The following is a 21,129-nucleotide window of genomic DNA, read 5'->3' as shown; positions in this document are numbered from 1 at the left end:
CTCATTTGATTAGTAAGGAAGATTTTTTTTCATACCATAAAGAGAAAAATCTTCAGAAAGTAAATAATTTCTCCCCCTTTTGTTGTCATATTACAGCTTTTCATTTGGAAGGAGGATCTAGTCTTTTTATATCCTTCTTTCCTGACCTTGGGTAAAAGATCTCAAATCATCCCATTAATAACACATAGTAAGGACAATAAATATTCATTAGAGAAATAAAGATAAAGAGTTCTGTTTGAAGCAGTATAGAATAGTGGCTAAGAGCTTGAATCTTTGATGGCTTGGGTTTGAAAATGATTCTTAACCACTCCAAGTCTTAGTCTCTTTGTCTGTAAAATGGGGGGAAATATCAGTACTTACTTCAAAAATTTTTGTGAGGGTGTAATGAGCTAATACATGTAAAGCACTTAATACGGTACCTGGTACTTATAACATTCAATGAATATTAACTATCACTATTTTCAGGATTATTGTTTGATGGTACATTCTCTTTTCTTTATGGCATCTAGGACATGTTTTTTAATTCACTCATGATCTTGGAACTCTCCCTGATTTTAGAAGGGTTTTTTTGCTTCTCGTTAAAATTGTAAGAAAATTGTTTTGGACACATTGAGCTGACAATTTTACTTTTACCAACTAAGAGTAAAAATGATCCTTTTCTCTCTAAACTATCATTTGACTAAGTATTTCAGAAACAGTGTTGACCAGCAGAAGACCTACACCAAAGCTAAATCTGACTAGTCATTAAGTAAAAGAATACTGACTCATGTATTTACCAGTTAGTGGAATTGGGTCCTGCCTACTTTCTATCATTTTTCCTAGATAAGCTCTTTATAGTCCCATAACACTGTTCTCTCAAACTGTTAGATTAGACTCATTATTTAATCATATCAGCATGTTGAAGACGTCCACCAATTTCATCTTGCTGTTCTAATCTTTTGGCTGATAATGCTATTCATTGAGTGTTTTACTACATTACTGTGATAGTTGATAACAAGGTACAGATCCTATTCTTTAGGTTAAATTAAAGCAAAAAAAAAATGGGGACTATCTTTAATTGCAGACTTCAACTGTAATTTGTACAATGGTTTAAAGTATAGGTATGTCATTACAAAAGTTTTTTCTTGTGCTGCTATATCATAGTTTTGGTAGAAGAAAACAGAAAAGTATAAAAGTAGTCAGGCCAAAATAATAGAAGAATCTCTAAATATCAGAAGAAAAGAATTGTTTTTTAATCAATGTCTTTTGAATGAACATTAGCTCCCTTTTGAAACTTGACCTTCAAAGATAGTGTTTTTGCATTTCTTTTCCTATTCCTTCATTAGGCCTACACTAATGTTAGAATTCAATGGAAGATTTTTGAATCTCATCTTCATAAGTGGACAATAGTTTTCTGTTTCACTCTTTATTCAGCCATTGTTATTATGTAACAGTATACTTTCCTCCCTTGATTATCTCAAGGTTTACAGGAAATTTAATGAGAAAAGAGATACCAAAAAGTTCATTATATAATTCAGTCATATTTCCAACATATAAATACCACCGTGTAACACATACCTCCTATGTAATTAAAGTCTCTCAGATTCTTTTTCTCCTCTTCTCTGGTTAGTACCCTGGAATCTCAACATAATGTATGTCACTGTCAGTCAAGTTGATGAGTCAAGTAGCCATGAGGGAAATAGTTCAAAATTAAGTCAAAGGATAACGTGGGATCCAGGCAGACAAAAAGGCCCTGCTTCTTCAAGTACTTATATAGCTGAAAAAGAAGAAAGAATTCAGCTTGTATCTACAGGTTTCTTTTCATGAGGGAATAGATAAGTCTAACTGGAACACTGACCTGAGCCATGGGTTGGGTCCTAAGAGCTCAAAAGTAAGTAAAGTACTCTACTCAGCGTAGTCTTGGACCAGATCTGGGCTATCGGATCAGAAGGCCTCCCGTTGAGGGAGAGCTAAGAGTCAAGCCGGGGACTCTAAATACCAGTACCAAATCTCAAGGATTAGAAGTGGATTTTTTAAATGGGAAACAGAGCCAAGAGTCAAGATTCAAGGAAAGGTAATTAGAAAGGAGCAAATAGGAAGGGTATAAACTGATTGCTGCAAATAGTCTTTGACTGTCCCCATACCAGTTTTTGTGGGTTTACAGTTACTTGAGTATCTCAGATTTGCTTAGAAGTACAGGGACAGGTCAGTCAGAAGTTGAGTAGATTTAAGGTAAAAAGAGAGTGACTGCAAGGGCAGAAAATGAAACATTGTGCCTGTAAGAAAAGCGACAACAGAGATCCCAGATGGATGTTTTAAACTTATGCCAGGTTGACTGAGATACATATGAAATTGTGTATTTTTATGTGATAATTAATTTGTATCCTGAACTTTCTCCATATTATAGTAGAAATTAGTGGAACATTTAAACAAATATTCTAAATAGTCTGTATTTAGTCACTGCTGTGTGGAAACGTTACCACAAAAGGAAAAAGAGGTAAGGAAAATTTTATGACTGCAGGGTTTAAATCTGTAGAAGAGAAATTTATTCCTTTTTGATCCTGTAAGGACGATGGTAGTGAAATGTTCACCTGAAAAGCAACAATAAGAATCCTACCCAGAGAACTTTCTACTTGAAAGCTACCTGGGAGGTTGCCCATTTCATCATAGTCCCTCTTTAGTGTGAAAAAAAGAGTTCTTAGTCATTAGACCTGGTTGTTGTGAAGTACTAAAAGGACAATGTATGTAAATGCATCTTGTAAGTTGCAGAGTACTATACAGATGTTAGTTGTTATGTCCTCAGAATCCAGTGCCCTCCAAGGCTCTTACTAGTCTTTCAACCCAGCTCATTTCTTTCTCTGATTTCCATATTCCTATTAATAGCATCTCTTTCAGTCTCTCCCACTAATTCCAAAATTTAGTTTTTAAGACCTTTTATAATTGATCCCTCAGTAACCAGATGAACTTCTCTTCACTTTGTGTCCCCTGTCCCCCATTGCACTGATTTTCAGTTTTTGGTTTTTGCATGCATATGTGTCTGTTGTAATACCACATATGTGTTCCTGAAAAAACCTCACATTCTGCAAAATCATGCACTAAAAATAAACAAAGGTTATGGGAAAATAGGATTATAAGCAGATCACTTAAAATTTATAGAACTAAGAAAGAGAAAGAAAAATCTATATAACTTTGTAATCAGAGCCCTGATAAAATAATAATCCTAATTAAAATGCTAGCACAGTTAAATTTCGCTGGCATTTGCACCTAGAAATGCACTCAGACCATCCTTTGTGGTTACTCCTGGGGCTCATGTTTTATTCTTCGACATATAAGGTCTCAAAAATATTTGCTTCTCATAGAGACTTGTGTCATCAAAATTAAAAATACAATATGGGGATATCAGTCAGTTTGGGGTTGTTGTTTTGTTTTTTGCTTTTTAACACGGAAATATCTTTGCATCCTTTTCATTTGCACTTGCCCTTTCCCCACATAGCTTAACATTGTGGAAAGCACAGCAGTTCTTAAAGCTACAAAACCAGTTACTTCTAAAAAAAACACTTCTGTAGGATTTTCATCTTTTTTCCTTAACATATTGGTAAAGCTTCCTCTTTAAAGAGGAAACTTGTGCCTGATCTTTTCTAAATATTAACTTGCTGAAAAATTTACATGTAAACCAATATGCCTTCTGTGTTATTCCCATAGTTACCAATCTCATAGAGCTAAGTGCATTAAGAAACATACTTTATAGCAGAATGGAACATACTTGTTTTATCCCCCTTTACCCCATTGTCTATGAACTCACTGAGGACAGAAACTGTCTCCAGCTCATCTCTGTATCCCCTCCAGTGCCTGGCATAGTGCCTTTTGCTTAGAGAGCGATCAAAAAAGTATTTGTTGGCTCTAATTAGTTTGTTCTGCTGCATAATAAATATAAATCTATAGTATAGGGAAGTCCCTTAATGTGAGGACTGATACAACCTAAACATGATTTTGTTCAGCTTCCTTTGCTGTCAGTACCTGCCCTCTTAAGATCTTACGTATTCAGTTTAGAGATTATATGCTGTTACATATTCATATCTCTGTCAGCCATGTTGAGACATATTGTTATATATGATGCTTCTTGGAGATTAAGCCCAGTCCTCCTATGTAAAATTCTACCAAATTGTCTCCATTTCACTGGTCGGTCACTGACACTAAAAAAGGCAGTAGAGTTTTACAAGTCAACTGGTCAGTTCTCTTCTGTGCTGTATTGATTGAAGTGGTAGAAATAGTGGTGGAAATAGTATGTGTTCCTTAATTCAGTGAGGAAATTGCAACCTTTCCTACATGAGACCCTGGACCATCTCAATCAAAGGAAAGAAAGGGGGAAATAACCATAGTTAAATTCATATTTGTCTTAAAGCAATTGCAATGAGAATTTATGTCCTTATTTAATTCTTATCTTAGGCAAAACGCATTTAATTTTCTGTAGTTGAAACAGTTGCTAAACCTATGACTTGTACATTGCCATAGTAGTGATCTTAGTCATATGTATTTTAGTCAGATGTATCACTACCATTCAATAATTATTAGAACTAAGATATTATACATCACCCAAGTGAAGGGAGGATAAATATTAGTTCTCTCTTTTTTCAGAATGTAAAGAGGCTCCTGCAGAACCCCAAAGTGACAGAGTTTGATGCTGCGCGCCTGGTGATGCTTTATGCGCTACATTATGAACGACACAGCAGCAATAGCCTACCAGGATTAATGATGGACCTTAGGAATAAAGGTGTTTCTGAGAAGTATCGAAAGGTAACCAGATTTATATATTAATCCCACCAAACAGGAACCAAACTCTAGTATTATAGCCTTAACTCTGACAAATGATGTCATACTGTTTTTTTTCACAGAAATGTATAATTCTGTCCTCTCATGTTTTCATTTCCTTAATAAAGTTATTTTCTTCCTGTTCCACAAGCAATAAGAGGTTGTTTCTCTTTTTTTTTTTTTAAATAGCTTGTGTCTACAGTTGTTGAATATGGTGGTAAACGGGTCAGAGGAAGTGACCTCTTCAGCCCCAAAGATGCTGTGGCTATTACCAAACAGTTCCTCAAAGGATTGAAGGTATGATATCTCTATGCTTTCCTAAATGAGAAACAGTTGAAGTCCCTGAAGCTGAGAGTGAATGAATATGATCTTCAAAGTAACTTCAGGATTGCTGCTGATCTAGTACTATGTCAGTTAAAGCAGACATCCTCTTGAAAGCTTTTTGTTTAAATACTTTCTGTATTGGAACCGCATCATCATTGGCCCAAATAGCTGAGAAGGGAATAATGAGATATTTCCAGGAAATACCCAAGAGTAAAAAGGCAGACAGTTCTGTTAGTCATAGCTATTTTACTCCCATTTGTTTAAGATTTGTTCGGTTGTTTTTTTTTGACGGAAATTAAAGATGAAGCAAACAATTGTAGATCTTTTAAAAATACTAACCTATTTTCTTAAAATGGTCAAAAATTAGTTTTAATCTGCTAGCCTTTCTTATGTTTCCTGAAATTTTTCCATTTTCCTGAGTGTTTCTAGTCTCCTTTGCTACATAGTCCTTTTCTTTTATTTGCTCTACATATCATATAATATTTCCACAAAAGGAAGGGTGTCAGTGAAGAGATAATAAAGGAGTTAAGCAACTGCATTTAAAAAATTCCTTTATAATAGCTAACCTTAAATTACAGTTTTTCATAAGATTAGATCATTTCTAATTGATGAAAATAATTAACTATAAAATTCTCCTAAAATTCCTGCTTGACTCTTGTCCCATGAAATCTCTATTGAGTGCATGTCCTTTTCTGATATGAGTATCATTAACTGTTATATTGCAAGTTCCAAAAAAAATGACATAAGAACCATTTCCCCCTGTCTTAGGGAGTAGAAAATGTATATACTCAGCATCAGCCTTTCTTACATGAGACCCTGGACCATCTCATCAAAGGAAAGCTCAAGGAAAACCTGTATCCTTATCTAGGCCCCAGCACACTCAGAGACAGGTAAGATAACAAAGATATTAATAATAAAAACCAGAGACACTAAGAAAATAGGAAATTTAGGGTAAAGTAAGAGACTACAACAAAGGTTATATCATTCTAATCTTCCTTCCCCAGTTGTTTCAGTTCTAAGATTCTTTTGGTTTTACATGTGTCAAAGTTAGATTTAAATTCCCCTACTAAGCCTGAAACATTATTTCTTTTGGAATAAAGAAACAGATATTTTGGAGAGCCCCAAATACTGTGTCCTGTCCTTTAGTATCAGACCAGTTTACTTATGCCATTTAAGGTTCAGTTCCATGGCATCTAGCATTTGGAGTTTCAAACATTAAGGCCGAAAATAGATTTGCTGCTTGATTGCCATCCAGAGCAGGTTGTTACTATTTTTGGTGAGGACTGGACTTTGCCAAATGTGGCCAGTATGTAAACTGAGACCTAATTGACAAAGGCCTTTTGTCACACAGGAGAAAAGGATGGCTTTCTTTTTGAGTATTAACTGAAGGAAGCAATTAATTGTCATTTTAATCCAGTGATTTGTTAGTTTTAATAAAAACAAAAGTTGTCCAGAACAACTTACATAGGCCAACCTGAAATTTTAAATATACACAAATTCTACCTAGTTATAAATTATATTCTTGTGTATTTTTTATTGGGACCACATATTATAAAGAGCCTAATATATGTAACTGAATCCTATTGGATAGATTGATGTGAGAATTGTTACTGTTGGTATAATTCTTATATTATTTCAGCTAATCATAATCTAAGGCCTTGGAAGAATAGTGTTTTATAAATGTAACAAATTTCTGAAAGGAGAAAAATATTTTGAGGTACATAAATAACTCTTGTATGATAAAATATATTTTTTCACTTTTTTCCTTAAAAAAAAAAAAAAACAACTCTGTAATTTGGTAACAGAACAGAAAGAAAAAAAAAGAAAGAAAGAAATCTTTTTAAAAATCCAAGGTTGAGAAGCAGAACATCTGGGGTTAAATTCAGAGAGTATACTCATTTGGCATCAAAATTTAGAAATGTCAGCTAAGTGGTAAGAATGAAAACCAGCCCAAAGCTATTCACCTACCTGAGAGGCTGTTTGAAAAACAGTATAACTCTGTTAAATAGCCTTCTAATTAACATGATAAAAGTAAAAATATTAATTTTCTTATGAATTTCATATAAGAATTATTGAATAAGAAATTAGCCACTTATTGCTAAAGGGACATAATAGACCACCAGAAGAATATTGTGGATGATTAGTTCATGACAGCAAACCTTTCTAATTTGGGGAATTCATTTCCAAACAAAGTTCAAAATGAGGCTCTTCCAACGAAACGCACATTTATCAGTTGTCAGCATCTGTTGGCATTTGTCACTATTACCTAAATATATATATAGTTAATAATTCAGTTACTTCATCCTTTTATATAACAAATATTTGAATGCCTTCAATATGTCAAGAACTGCTGGGGAAATAGAAGTGACAGGAAAGACAAGGTACCTGCCCTCAAGGAACTTACATGAAGCAGACAGACAGTAAACTAGTAAACAAATAAAGAATATAATTTGAATGAGATAAGTGCTATTGAGGAAATAAATAGGATAATAAGCTACAAAGTAACTTTGTAGAGGTGGGGAGGGCTACTTTAGATGGAGTGATACTTAAGATGAGCTTTGAATTACAAGAAAGAACCAATCTTATAATGATTAGGAGGAAAAGCATCACAAGTAGAGGGAACACCAGAACAAAGTCCTTGAAGAAAGAGAACTTGGCAAGTTCGTGGAACAGAAAGAAGTCCAGTGTGGTTGGAGCATAACAAGTAAGGCAATAAGAAGTTGAGAAGATAAGTAGGGCTGGATCACATAGGGTCTTATAGGCTCTGGTAAAGAGGTTTTTAAAATTTTTAAATGTCATAGGAACCCACTGAAGAGCTTTAAGCATTCAAGTGACATAAACTGAATTATGTATTAAGAGATCACCTTGTGGGGAGAATGGATTATTGGAGACAAAGTTAGAAGCAGAAAGACTACTTAGGAGGTGGCTGCAGTAGTCCAGGTAAGAAATGAAAGTGCTTTGGATAAGGAACCTAGGAGAGAAGGTAGAATCAATAGACTTACTTCATGGAGTAGAGTAATGGGACAAGGGTAAGAGAGAAACCAAGAATAACTCTCAGGTTTTGGGGGGAAATCAAGAGTTTTGTTGTTAAATTGCGGATGCCTGGTAGATATTCAAATGGAAATGTTCGATGCTAAATTGGGAGTCAACAAGATTTTGGTGATTTAAAGCCATGGGACTAGACTAGATCACTTAGGGGAAAAGAAGAGGACGCAGGACTAAGCACTGAATAGAGGATTGGAGTCAGCAATGGAGACTGAAGAAGAGACAGAAAGACAGGAGGAAAACCAGAAAAACTTGGTGTCATAAATATCAAGAAGTGAGTGGTTACCTGAGACCAGTCTTCTGAGACATAAAAAGGGTGAGGACAGTGAAAAATCCATCAGACTGTTCCCCAGGTTCAATGAGTTTGGAAGCCAAATTAGAGGGGGTTACAAGAGATAAGACAAAATGGAGATAACAAACAGTATGTAACACTTTTTAAGAAGTTTTGCTTGAAGGGGTCAGAGAATGGGATTGTAGCTAGAAGAGATTGTAGGCTCAGGGGAATGAGAGATTCTAGAGCATACTTATAACCTGATGAGAATTATCCTAAAGAAGGAGAAATAGGTAATGCAGAAGAGAAAGGGCAAGAGTTGCAGAAGTGAAGTCTTTAGGAGATCTAGAACACAAGCAGAGAAGATTTTGATAGGAGCAGAGGTACTTCTTTCACTATAACAGCTTTTTTTTTTAATTAATTTATTTATTTTTGGCTGCATTGGGTCTTCACTACTGCGCATGGGCTTTCTCTAGTTGCAGCGAGCAGGGGCTACTCTTTGTTGCGGTGCACGGGCTTCTCAGTTGCAGTGGCTTCTCTTGTTGCGGAGCACAGGCTCTAGGCATACGGGCTTCAGCAGTTGTGGCTTATGGGCTCAGTAGTTGTGACTCACGGGCTCTAGAGCACAGGCTTGGTAGTTGTGACGCACGGGCTTAGTTGCTCCGCAGCATGTGGGATCTTCCTGGACCAGGGTTCGAACCCATGTCCCCTGCATTAGCAGGCGTATGCTTAACCACTGTGCCACCAGGGAAATCCCCACTGTGACAGCTTTGATGTTGAGAACATGGGGGCCATCTTGTTTGATTACTTATATTTTCTCAGTAAAATATGACATCAAGTTATCAGCTAAAGTACAGGATAAAAAGAGAAAACACTGTGAAATTGTTATCTTGTAGGCTTGTAATCAGATTTACTAGGGAAATGTAGTAGGACTTCTAGGCACGACTGAGTGCCCACTGGAGTTCTGTGGTCATTAATTTAAAATACAGCCCATGAGCCTAGTTGTGTGGTTTTCTCTAGCAACTTTTAGCTGCACTAGATTAAATGAGGAGAAGGCTGATAGCTGGGTCCAACCAGGATTTTAGGAAACAAAAAAAGAAGGAGGGTATTGGATAGTGAAAAAAATATTGTTGAATGAATTGGAGGTATTGATGAGGTCAAAGAAATATTACAGTAGAGGCATTAGCATAAGTGAATTAAAAGTTGAGGGAGTGGTTATTAGAGAAAAAGGTCTTCAATTCAAGATTTCATATTGTGGATACTTGTAATGTAAAAGTTTATGTTATAATCATGGATGTTGGTGGCTGTGAGGGATGAAAGAACGCATCAGTGTGGGTGAGGAGACCAGGACGTGAGATGAGTAATCCACATTGGTGTTAAAGTCACTGAAAATCTTGAAAGGAGCAGGAATGAAAAGGAGGACAGTAAACCAGAGCTGAAGTCTTCAGGGAATAAGAAAGTGACCAGGAAAGGAGGTCAGGAGAAAACAGTGCAACTATCTCATAAGCTTCTAAGATAGTGGAAATTTTGAAGAAGGCAGAGAAATGGTTATGAAACTATAGTAGGGGGCACAGAGGATACCTATGCCACCTCCTGGCCCTGTTTAACAGAAAGAAGACCACAGAGGACTTGAAAAGACCTACTAAACAATTCACTTCTTAGTTTGCCATGTAGATATACCGGCACGAGTACACAAAGACATGTACACAAGGATATTTACCAAAACATTATTTGTAATGGTAAAAAACCAGGAAGAAGCTAAATATTTATCAATAGAGAACTGGTTACCTAGATTACAATACATTACTGTGCATTCTTCTTAAGAAATGGCATAACTCTTCATGGGATAATATCACAACTTTTGAAGATATATTAGATAGAAAATTAAGATGCTATAATATTCCTTTTGTGTAAAAAAAAAAAGCTTTATATAAGCATAAACGTGATTGTGTACATATGTGTATATAAATGTCTGTGCTTGACTACACATATATATAATATATATGTGCAAGCATGTATATGTTTATGTATACAGTAAATATTTCTGAAATAATAAATAAGAAATTGTTAATAATGGTTACCTCTGGATACTGAGACAGTGGTTAGTTGTATACATATCTATCCTTCCCACTAGGTATTGTATTAAGTATTGTAATCTTGAAGTAAGAACTATGTTTTATTAATATTTGGGTTTTTTACAATATTTAACACAGTGCTTTACATATAGATGTTCAATAGATATTGTCAGATTTCTTATGTAGGCATCTGTAGTAGTTGATATGACAAGATTTACAGTTGGGAAATATAAACTGGAGAGTAAATTTGATTGATGTTACCAGACAATTTCGACTTTTGCAGTTTTCCTGTACGGTATTTTGGCTCTGTATTCACTTAGACCCACCCTCGGCTCTAGGCACCATCTTCACACTGGGTTATCACATTTAAAAGAGTCATTAAAAAAAAAAAAAAAAAGTCATTGATTTTGGTCATCCTTATGGTTAACTTAAAGTCTCATCATGATAGAACTTCTTGGTTTTGTTGTTATTGTCATATTAGAAGATATCAAAGGAGATCTGGCAAGAACACAACTTTGCAAAACCAGGAACAGTTGTAGGAATGTTTTAGCCCTTAGCTTTAAGTTAGTGGTTAACCTGTTTGGCAGTATAGCTATATCCACAAATTGGGTTTGCTCTTTCTCGGCAGATGGGACTCCCACATATCCTATTTATCAGGCTAGATTTTTTTTTTCTCACTCCAGAATTGCTTCTTACCCCTGATAAAAACAAGCAACTTAAACATTTGGTGAGAAAAGGGAGCTATCTGGTCATGCATTCCAGAATTAGTCAATTCAAAAAGGAAGTACTCTTTCACATTTATACAAATTTAGTAGAATCTTGTTGTTTTTGTTTCTATGAAAGCAGCAGTCCTTTCTCATTGGCCTTTTTTCCTACAGTCGATGCTCATATGATCTTTACTACCTGTAAGTACTAGATTCAAAAATTTGAATTTTAGCCATAAGTGTAACAGTCCACAAAGTAGATAAAATACTGCCTCTTAAAAGTTTGTTTTTCTGCTTAACTGAATGATTAACGATTAAAGTAATGATTTCCAGAAACACTATGTGTGAAAATTTTTTTATTTTTCTAATACAATAGGATATAAATTGGTTGGGTTCTCAAGGTGTCCTTGTATGTGTGTGTGTGTGTGTGTGTGTGTGTATATATATATATATATATATATATATATATACACAGCATGAACAGACTGCTGTTTTCTAATGTTTGCTATCTGCATTAATTAATGCTTTTGGTTGCTATGGTGAATTACAGAGCACAGGAAGATGTGTACAAAGAATTGAACTTGCGTATTCCACTCAGCTTCAACCATCATATAAAAATGATTTGCTGTATGTTTTACTGTTGGCCTCATCAGAACATCTACTTTTAAAATTCACCAGGGGAAGGAATTAAAAGGAAAAATGTCAGGGATGTTTTTTTAAATTTTTTTTTCACCAATGTTCCTCCTTAAGCCAGCCTGACTAAGTAGTAGGAGGCTCAGGAAAACATTTATTAATGTTTTCATAACCAAATGTGACATAGTCATCTTTGTTAGGTACACAACTGAGTCAAGCTCTAAGAGCCTATCCCTACATGTAAGTTTTGTCCTTACGTTGATATAACCGACACCCACCGTTACCACCCGTGGCATCTTCTTCCCTCTCCATCAATACGAAATACTCTGGCACCCTGAAATTATCAGACTAAAGGATAGTGTTCTCTGGCTATGTTAGAAACCTGCTTGAATTTATTCCTTCCCAGTTCTTGCCTTTCTTTTCCGTAAGAAAGATATGTACTCTAGAGGCAGGTGATAGGCAGAGGGCAGCTATGGAAAAGCGACATCATTCTCCAGGGTGATCCTTATTACTCCACTCAGCTGCTTTTCTTCTTTTTTTTAAGATTTATTTATTATTTATTTTATTTTATTTATTTTTGGCTGTGTTGGGTCTTAGTTGCGGCACGTGGGCTCTCTCATTGAGGCATGCAAGCTCAGTAGTTGTGGCGCATGGGCTTAGTTGCCCTGTGGCATGTGGGGTCTTAGTTCCCTGACCAGGGGTCAAACCTGCATCCCCTGCATTGGAAGGCGGATTCTTTACCACTGGACCAGCAGGGAAGTCCCTCAGCTGCTTTTTAAATTGACTTACCAGATCAAGAGCTCAAAACAAACGTGTTACTGTCTAATTCTTCTCATCAGTCACTGTACCCCTGTAAGGGAGAAACCTACTTCCCTTCTTCTTAATGGAGTATTCTGTGTAATTCATGAGTATTTACTCAAGATAAGCTGCATAATGGGTCTCAAGCTAGATTTGTCCCTCAACATCAGGAGCACTGCTTATGGAATGTTACTGTAAAAAATACTCATTTTCTGGCAAAAAAAACTCATTTCAGTTTTGAGGATTTTATTGTTTCTGAATACTGTAACAGCCTTTTTTTTTTCTCCTGTTTTCCACCTAGGCTGACCCTAGATAGTTACAACACAGACCAAACTATTGGTAGAGTGTCCTCTGTCTCCTTGATGGCACATTCTTATAACACTGGAATTTTTTTTTCCAAAGAACTCATCCTTTAATGAATATTAAACCAGTTGGGACTGCACTTCAGAAGCCGTTATTATCTCAGATCATTGGTACCTCTAGAACCAATATAGTGGGAAGATTTAAAAATATATATCCTTAGAAATTTAGTGTATATTCTTGAGGGTAATACTATGGTAAAAGTTACAGGGACTCATATCAGTTTTTAAAATTACAACCAATTGTAGTTTATTTGATCTCTTTCTTATGAAATACACCCCTAAAGATGCTGACAAGAACTGAACTTGAGTTTTAGATGTTCATATTCCCCTTCCCCTTCTGTAGAAATATTAGTAAGAATTGAAACAACACATATCAGATGTAGAAAAAGACAAGAACCTGTATTTTGCCTGAATATTCAGTCCCCAAATAATTGAGAGTTTATCATACTTGGTAGAAAAATATTGCTATCACAGTTATACAACTCGTCCTAAGCAAATGACCTTTTTCAGCAAGAAAAAGCTGGCCAATAACTGGAGGCAAATACTTGAAGGAAAAAACGTTGATAGTATAGAAAATTTTAGTCATTCGTGAACAGTGGTAATGCTTTCCTATAAGTTTATAAAGAACTTCTTTCGCTGCAGCCTAAAGCACCAGATTAATATTGGATTAATAATTTAGGCTTAAGGCTCATATCTCCTTTCTGTGCTACTAGAGGAAATCATACAAATTATAGATTAGGGCCACTACAAATTCATTGTTTCTCACTTCACTTGGGCCTTCAGGGATACTCAGTCAAACTTAGTAGTTCTCTTTCTGTCTCATTCACTACATCAGTTTAGAATGTTTTCCATAATGTCTAAGTCACCTAACCCACACCAGTGTTTCCTACTTCACAGTGGAAAAAATTGAGTCTGTCAGACATTAGCTCCCTCAGTGTCTAGCCCCCATGTTTATAAACTTAGTTACATATATCTACCTTAATCTCCTGCCTTCATTCTAAAGGAAATACATCCTCTTTTCTAATTCAGAACTAACCTCTCTGCCAACACTCGTTTTAGACTCCTACCATCATTTACTTGCACTTTCTGTAATTATTTGTAATTATTTGCACTTTCTCTCCTCTCTCTCTTTCTCTCCCCCTTCTTCTCCCTCTCCCTCCCTCCTTCTTCTGTATTTTCGGCTTGTCTTCCTCTAATTACTTTTCCACAGACTACACGCATACTCATGTTTCTCCTGTTAAGTAAAGTATTTAAAGCCCTTGAGCCTGGGTTCTCCTCTAACCTGTCTTCTCTTCAGTCAAGCTTCTTGGATAAAGTCGCTATCTTCACTTCTCACCTCTTCAATCCATGTACCCTGGCTTCTTGCTCCACTATAATACACTGAAACTCTTCTAGCAAAATCACATTGCAGGAATGTGCACAGTGTTTTCTTTCAGTCCTCACTTATTTACCTCACTACTGCATTTAACACTTAACCATTCTGTTCTTCTTCAAACTCACTTGTCTTTGGCCTCTCCCTCTGGTTCTCCTCCTACCTTTCTGACAGTTTCCTTCTCAGTTGCCTTTGCTAACTACTCTTCTTGCTTATCCTGTAGATGTTAAAGAATCCTCCCAAACTCTGTCTTTTGGTTCTCTTCTCATTCTACATGATCCCCCTAGGTAGAACTCATCTATTTCCGCAGCTTCAGCTGCCACCTGTATTCAGGGCATCATCAGGTCTCAATGTCCAGATGTCTGGTGGACATCTCTATTGGGATGTTCCACAGGTATCTCAGAAACAGCATGTTTTTGTCTTCCTTTAAGTCAGTCAGTCTTGCTTTCTTTGTTCTCACACTTAAACCACTATACCTAGTCACCAAAACCAGAATACTTAAAGTTATCACAGATTCTTCCTTTATCCTCATCCTTCACATTTAATCATTGACCAACTACTGAATGAAGAGTCTACATTTTTTGTGTCTTCTGTATCCAGTCCTTCCTCTCCACTTCTGGTATTTCTTTAGTTCCAACTTTTATCATATCTTCCCAAAAGTCTTACAGTAGCCTTTTGTTCTCCAGGTTTTCCCACCAGCAACCCCCAATTCATTCTCACATAGCTGCCAAAATTATCCTTCAGAAAAGCAAGTTTGATCATGGTAACCTATTAAAACCCTTCGGTGATCCCCCCGTGGCCTATAACATTCAAGATTCTCCCTCTCTTCCTCTCACTATATCTGCAGCCATAAAGGAGAAATTAGGATGGCTCCAAAGTTTTGTCCTAAGCAAGTGAAAAGATAGGTTAGCCATCCACTAAGATGGGGAGAGCTATATGTGGAACAAGCTTAGGGGAGAGGATTAGGGATTTGGACATGCCGAATTCAGAAATAAACTAAACAGCCAAGTAGAAATGTCGAATAGACAGATGCTTAAGTCTAGCATTTAGGAGAGCAGTCTGGGCTGGAGATAGAGATTTGGGAGTCATCAGCAGATAAATATATTTTAAGCCCACAAAACTGGGTGAGATCATCTAGGGAAGTACAGTTCAATAGAACTTTCTACAATGATGGAAATGTACTATATCCATGCTATCTAATAAGGTAGCTACTAGCTACATGTGACTATTGAGCACTTGAAATATGGCTAGTTCCACTGAGGAACTGAATTTTTTATTTTATTTTAATTAATTTAAATTTAAATTTAAATAGCCATATGTGGCTAGTAGCTACTACATTACACAGATATAGGGAGTAAGTGTAGATCAAGAAGAAAGGAGGACCGGTGAATGGATTCTGGACACTCTACCATTAAGAGGTTCAGGGAGGGACTTCCCTGGTGGTCCAGTGGTAGAGAATCTGCCTTCCAATGCAGTGGATGTGGGTTTGATCCCTGGTCAGGGAACTAAAATCCCACACGCCGTGAAGCAACTAAGCCCACGTGCCACAACTACTGAGCTCGCGCGCCGCAAACTACAGAGCCCATGCTCTGGAGCCCTCGCACCACAACTAGGGAGAGAAAACCCGCAAGCCACAACTAGAGAGAATTCCGTGCGCCGCAACTAGAGAGAAGCCTGCACACCACAACAAAGGGCCAACGTGCCACAACGAAAGATTCTGTGTGCCGCAACTAAGACCCCACGCAGCCAAAAAAAAAAAAAGAAAAGAAAAGAAATAAAGAGATCAGGGAGATGAGATGAGACTATCAAGAGATACTGAAAAATGTCAACTAATGAAGTAAGAAAACCAAAAGAATGTGATGTCCTGGAAACCGAGTAAAGAAAGTATTGAGGAGGAGCAAGTGATCAACTTAGTTTAAAAGGACCAAAAGCCTTGATAATACACAGTACTGACAGGATGTGGAAAAATAGGCACTTTCCTGAATTGCTGGTAGAATGACATCTGTAGAACACCTTGGAGATACCTACCAAAATTTAAAATGCACAGTATGTCCACACAACTGTATATAAAATGCAGTTTATAGACTGTATATAAAATATATATTAAATATATATACATATGCATGTATCTTATAATATGAATATGTAAATTTGTAAATATATGTATATACACATAGTATCTCTGAAAGGATATTCATAAGAGATGAGTAATAGTGTTTGCCTCTAGAGAGAAACTGGGGTGCAAGAGGACTGAGGTGAGAAGGAAACTTACTTTTTTTTACAATATGCCCTTTTTTATATTATACCATGTGCAAACATTTATCTAGTCAAAAACAGATATTTTACTTTATAATTTTTTTTTTTTTGGCCGTGCCACGCAGCTTTCAAGATCTTAGTTCCCTGACCAGGGATGGAACCAGGGCCCCCTGCAGTGGAGGCACAGAGTCCCACCCACCAGACTGCCAGGGAATTCCCCAAAACAGTATATTTTAAAGTAACAAAAAATGATTGTAGAATATATAACACTATGGAACACTTAAAGCATCGTGATGCTAAATACATTGTTTCAGGTGGGTAGATTCGAATGAAGCTTACCTTGTCTTAAAAAGTAGCATTTCAAAGGCATGATTTTAAGTCCCAAGTTCACATAGAAATGTCATAATTGACTCTGCTAAATCAATTGCAAAATAACCACCCCTTCATTATTGGGAGCCTTTGTTGGGTATCTCTGCAATTCAGAGATTATCTGAACATTCTTATATTTATTTTTTAAGTTCTTTTTTTATTGAAGTATAGTTGATTTTCAATGTTGTGTTAATTTCTGCTGTACAGCAAAATGATTCTGTTATACAAATATATATTCTTTTTTATATTCTTTTCCATTATGGTTTATCACAGGATACTGAACATAGTTCCTTGTGCACCTGGTTGTTTATCCATTCTATATGTAATAGTTTGCATCTACTGATCCCAACTTTCCAGTCCATCCCTCCCCCATCCCCCCTCCCCCCCTTGGCAACCACAAGTCTGTTCTCTATGTCTGTGAGTCTGTTTCTATTTCATAGATAAGTTCATTTGTGTCATATTTTAGATTCCACATATAAGTGATATCATATGGTGTTTGTCTTTCTCTTTCTGACTTACTTCACTTAGTAAGTGATAATCTCTAGGTCCATCCATGTTGCTGCAAGTGGCATTAGTTCATTCATTTTTATGGCCGAATAGTATTCCATTGTATATATGTACCACATCTTCTTTATCCATTCATCTGTCAGTGGACATTTAGGTTGTTTCCATGTCTTGGCTATTGTGAATAATGCTGCTGTGAACATAGGGGTGCATGTATCTTTTTGAATTATAGTTTTGTCTGGATATATGCCCAGGAGTGGGGTTGCTGTACCATATGGCAACTCTATTTTTAGTTTTTTGAGGAACCTCCATACTGTTTTCCATAGTGGCTGCACCAGAACATTTTTAAATAGCCACAACATCTGATTCTGTTTTCATGAAGTCCCACAAGAACAAATACTCTCTCAGTTAGTGATTCCTTCAAGGTGTTTTAGAAAGAGACAGAGAGACAAACAGAAAGGAAATGTAGGGTTGGTTGTTGTTTTTTTTCCCATGATTTATACATAAGCATGTACATCCTTTGACTAAAGATATTTCTATTTAGTTTTGTGCTATAACCTCCAAAATGGTTGCTTCTGCTTGATGTCATTTTAAATAATGGCCAGTAAGTGATTTAACAAAATTATTTGCCTACTAAGATTAAGTAATTTTATCTTCTCTTGGTGACATGAGAAAAGAAAAACAAGGCAAACTTAAACAGTTTTGAAAATAATGTGATCTCCTTCTTGTTCATATCTTCAGAAGGATCTAATAGGAGGACCACTCACTTTTGTTATAAAGCTATTTTGATAAAGGTTGAAACACCGTAAAACTACACAGTGCAACCTAAATGAGGCTAGTGACTGAGCTGATGCGTCAGCATGTCCAATATCAAAACTACACCCACGGGTTTTTTGTTTGTTTCCATGGTTTCTTTTTCTTGGTTTATCAAAGGATTGAGGAACAAAGATTTTAAGAAGAGGTGGATTTCTAGAAGCGCCATTAATTTATGTATCCCATTCTTTTTTTGCACTCAAAATACTAAATGTTTCTTGTTGCCGTGTTATGGGGACATCCAAATATACCAGTACTTTCCAAAATACTTTGAGGTCCTTGGACAGAGGCCATTGTAATGACACTGTACTAAGTATTTGATGAACGGCTTATACATGAAAGGAGATGTGTAGTACAAGCATAAATTACTGCTATATTGATACCATATCACAGTGAAGTACTCTTCAGCCTCTTGAATATAAAAGAATATTCCTACATTTGGTTCCAGCAAATACTATTGTGCTATTCTGAAATCCACAGCACAGAAATTATGACATCCGCTCATAAACAGAAAGCAAATCACTATTCAGCATTTCCTGCTCTGTTTCCTGCCAATTTCAGATAATTAAAACTTTTTTTAAACCTTTTATTCTATTCTGCTTTAACTCTGCTTCCTTTACCAAAAAAGAAAGATTCAGAAATTAAAACTTTGTATATGATAGTAACAGCAAATTTTGCCTTTTTTCCCCCTTACCCTGTGATATTAACTTCCTTCATTATTGTAGACCTCAGGATATCATTGTGTTTATAATTGGAGGAGCCACCTATGAAGAGGCTCTAACAGTTTATAACCTGAACCGTACCACTCCTGGAGTGAGGACTGTCCTGGGGGGAACCACTGTGCATAACACGAAAAGGTAAGGGAGAACATTCAGTCCTATAACTCTTTCCCCTTTCCCAGAGAGGAAGGCTTAAATTCCCTTTATCTAGGAAAAGTAAGGCCAGTGCTGACCAAACTGCTGTAGACCAAAATGCATCAGTTCATAGAATAATTTAGAGTTTGTGTGAGATGAAGGATGTATACTCTATTAAATTCATAAATCACTTAATTCGGTCAAAGACCTGGAGCGTAATGACCAACCTGCACTGTTAACAGTTTTGTTTCCTATGTTCAAGGAACAGACTGGCATTTTAAAGATACCCAAACATAATGCTATTGAATTCTGTGAGTTTTTCTGTTTTGTTGATTAAGTACATTCATTCAGTAAATATTTAGTAAGAAGAATACAAAGATGAAGAAGATAAAGATCCTGCCTCAAGTAAGTCATTGTCTATTAGGAAAGATAGAACATAAGAAGTAAGAAAATAAGTGCCTGGAGAGAGAGGTAAAAGAGCCATGGATTCTCAGAGTGGCTAAGAGAAACTAGCAAATGTTTCATGGAGAAGATAGTGTATAACCTGAGCCTTGGATAAAAAATGGACATATGGAGGGAGAGTACATTTTAGGCAGATTTAGCCACATGAACAAGTTACAGAAAGCTACAGGCAACATACACAGAAAAAGAACAGCGAGTAGTCAATTAGCTGGAATGTGTGTAATAAGTGAAAATGTTGATTGAATGCCATAATTGTAGAAGGTCTTGAATTCCATGCTGAGGAATTTTTTTCTACTTTCTTGTGTAGAAAATGAGGAATCATTGAAAGTTTTAAGCAGTAAAATTACAAGAAGGTCATAGTATTTTAGGAAGATTAATTTGGAAACTAAGAGTAGGAAAGACAGAGGATGAGGAGGAAACTAGAGACCGACAGCATGATAATTGAATTTAATGATTGGGACCCTGGGAGATCCATGCTGAGCCATGTATACATAGATACACAGGGAGGCGTTAGAGGTGTTTGTGTACTTTTCACTTTGTATTATTATTTGCCTCATTGTACATTCTGTTTTATAACCTACATTTTGTGGTCTATGATAAAAACATCTTATAGTCTTAAATATATAATCATTCATTCATTAAACAAATATTAATTGAAAGGTAAGATTGGCTGGATTTGAATATTTCCCTCTTACTATTTTTGTGAATTTAGGCAGATTAGTTAACCTCTTGGTCAATTTCCAGAGCTCACTGGCCATTTATATATTTCTGTTTGTGAATTGCCAGTTCATATCCTTTGCAAGAATTATATCTGTATAATTAAGGATAGTGACCATTTTTCTAATATTATATATTTGCAAAATATATTTTCCTCTATTTGATATTTTTGTTTTATATTATTCACCGTGTTTTGTTGTATAAAACTTTTCTTTCTTTTACTTTTATGTAGTCAAAGTTACCAGTGATTTCTGCCTTTGATGTCATGCTTAGAAAGTTCTTTCCCAGTCAAGATTATATAAATACTAACCTCTATTTTTTCCATTATTTTTAGGACTTGTATTTAAAGTTATATATTTATAATCTATCAAAATTTTATTTTGGTGTAAACTGTGCAGTAGTTTCCTTTTATAAATTTTATAGAAATATTACATGTACATACTTCATTACATACAGAAAAGTATACAAATGATAAGCCATGAAATAGCACGAAGTGAATACATCTATGTAACCACCACACAGATCAAATAATAGAATGTTACCAGTACCTCTAGAAGCCTCCCTTATTCCTCATGTCCCCTCCTTTGCACAACTCCACACAAAATAATATTATGACTTCTGTTATTATAGATTAGTTTTACCTGTCCGTAAAAGGTAATTGTTGAATGAATGAAGAAACAGTGGTTAAAATTAATCTATTTCTACCTTTCTCGCAAACAGATCCTTAGAAGAATCTCTAATCACCTTCCTCCCAACTTACAAGCTATCATTGTCCAGCATAT

At 35.9% G+C, this 21,129-nt stretch overlaps 1 protein-coding gene across 7 annotated transcripts in view; it reads left to right on the top strand.

The window, feature by feature from the left end:
• Positions 1–21,129, top strand: part of VPS45 (vacuolar protein sorting 45 homolog) — a 70,283-nt gene that overhangs the window by 22,588 nt on the left and 26,566 nt on the right. For 3 of the 7 annotated variants that reach the window (XM_082474859.1, XM_082474862.1, XM_082474858.1), the window contains exons 11-14: positions 4,615–4,773; positions 4,978–5,085; positions 5,881–6,002; positions 19,040–19,171. In XM_082474859.1, coding sequence (XP_082330985.1) covers positions 4,615–4,773; positions 4,978–5,085; positions 5,881–6,002; positions 19,040–19,171 — 521 coding nt within the window. Of the gene's footprint in view, positions 1–4,614; positions 4,774–4,977; positions 5,086–5,880; positions 6,003–11,381; positions 11,409–19,039; positions 19,172–21,129 lie in introns of all 7 variants that reach the window. The other 4 variants (XM_082474857.1, XM_082474856.1, XM_082474861.1 and 1 more) reach the window with 2 other exon arrangements.

The sequence above is a fragment of the Balaenoptera physalus genome, assembly GCF_965194825.1.
Source record: "Balaenoptera physalus genome assembly, chromosome: 1".
Taxonomy (NCBI): Eukaryota; Metazoa; Chordata; class Mammalia; order Artiodactyla; family Balaenopteridae; genus Balaenoptera; species Balaenoptera physalus.
The sequence above is the reverse complement of the archived record's forward strand: the minus strand, read 5'-3'. Positions and strand labels throughout refer to the sequence as shown.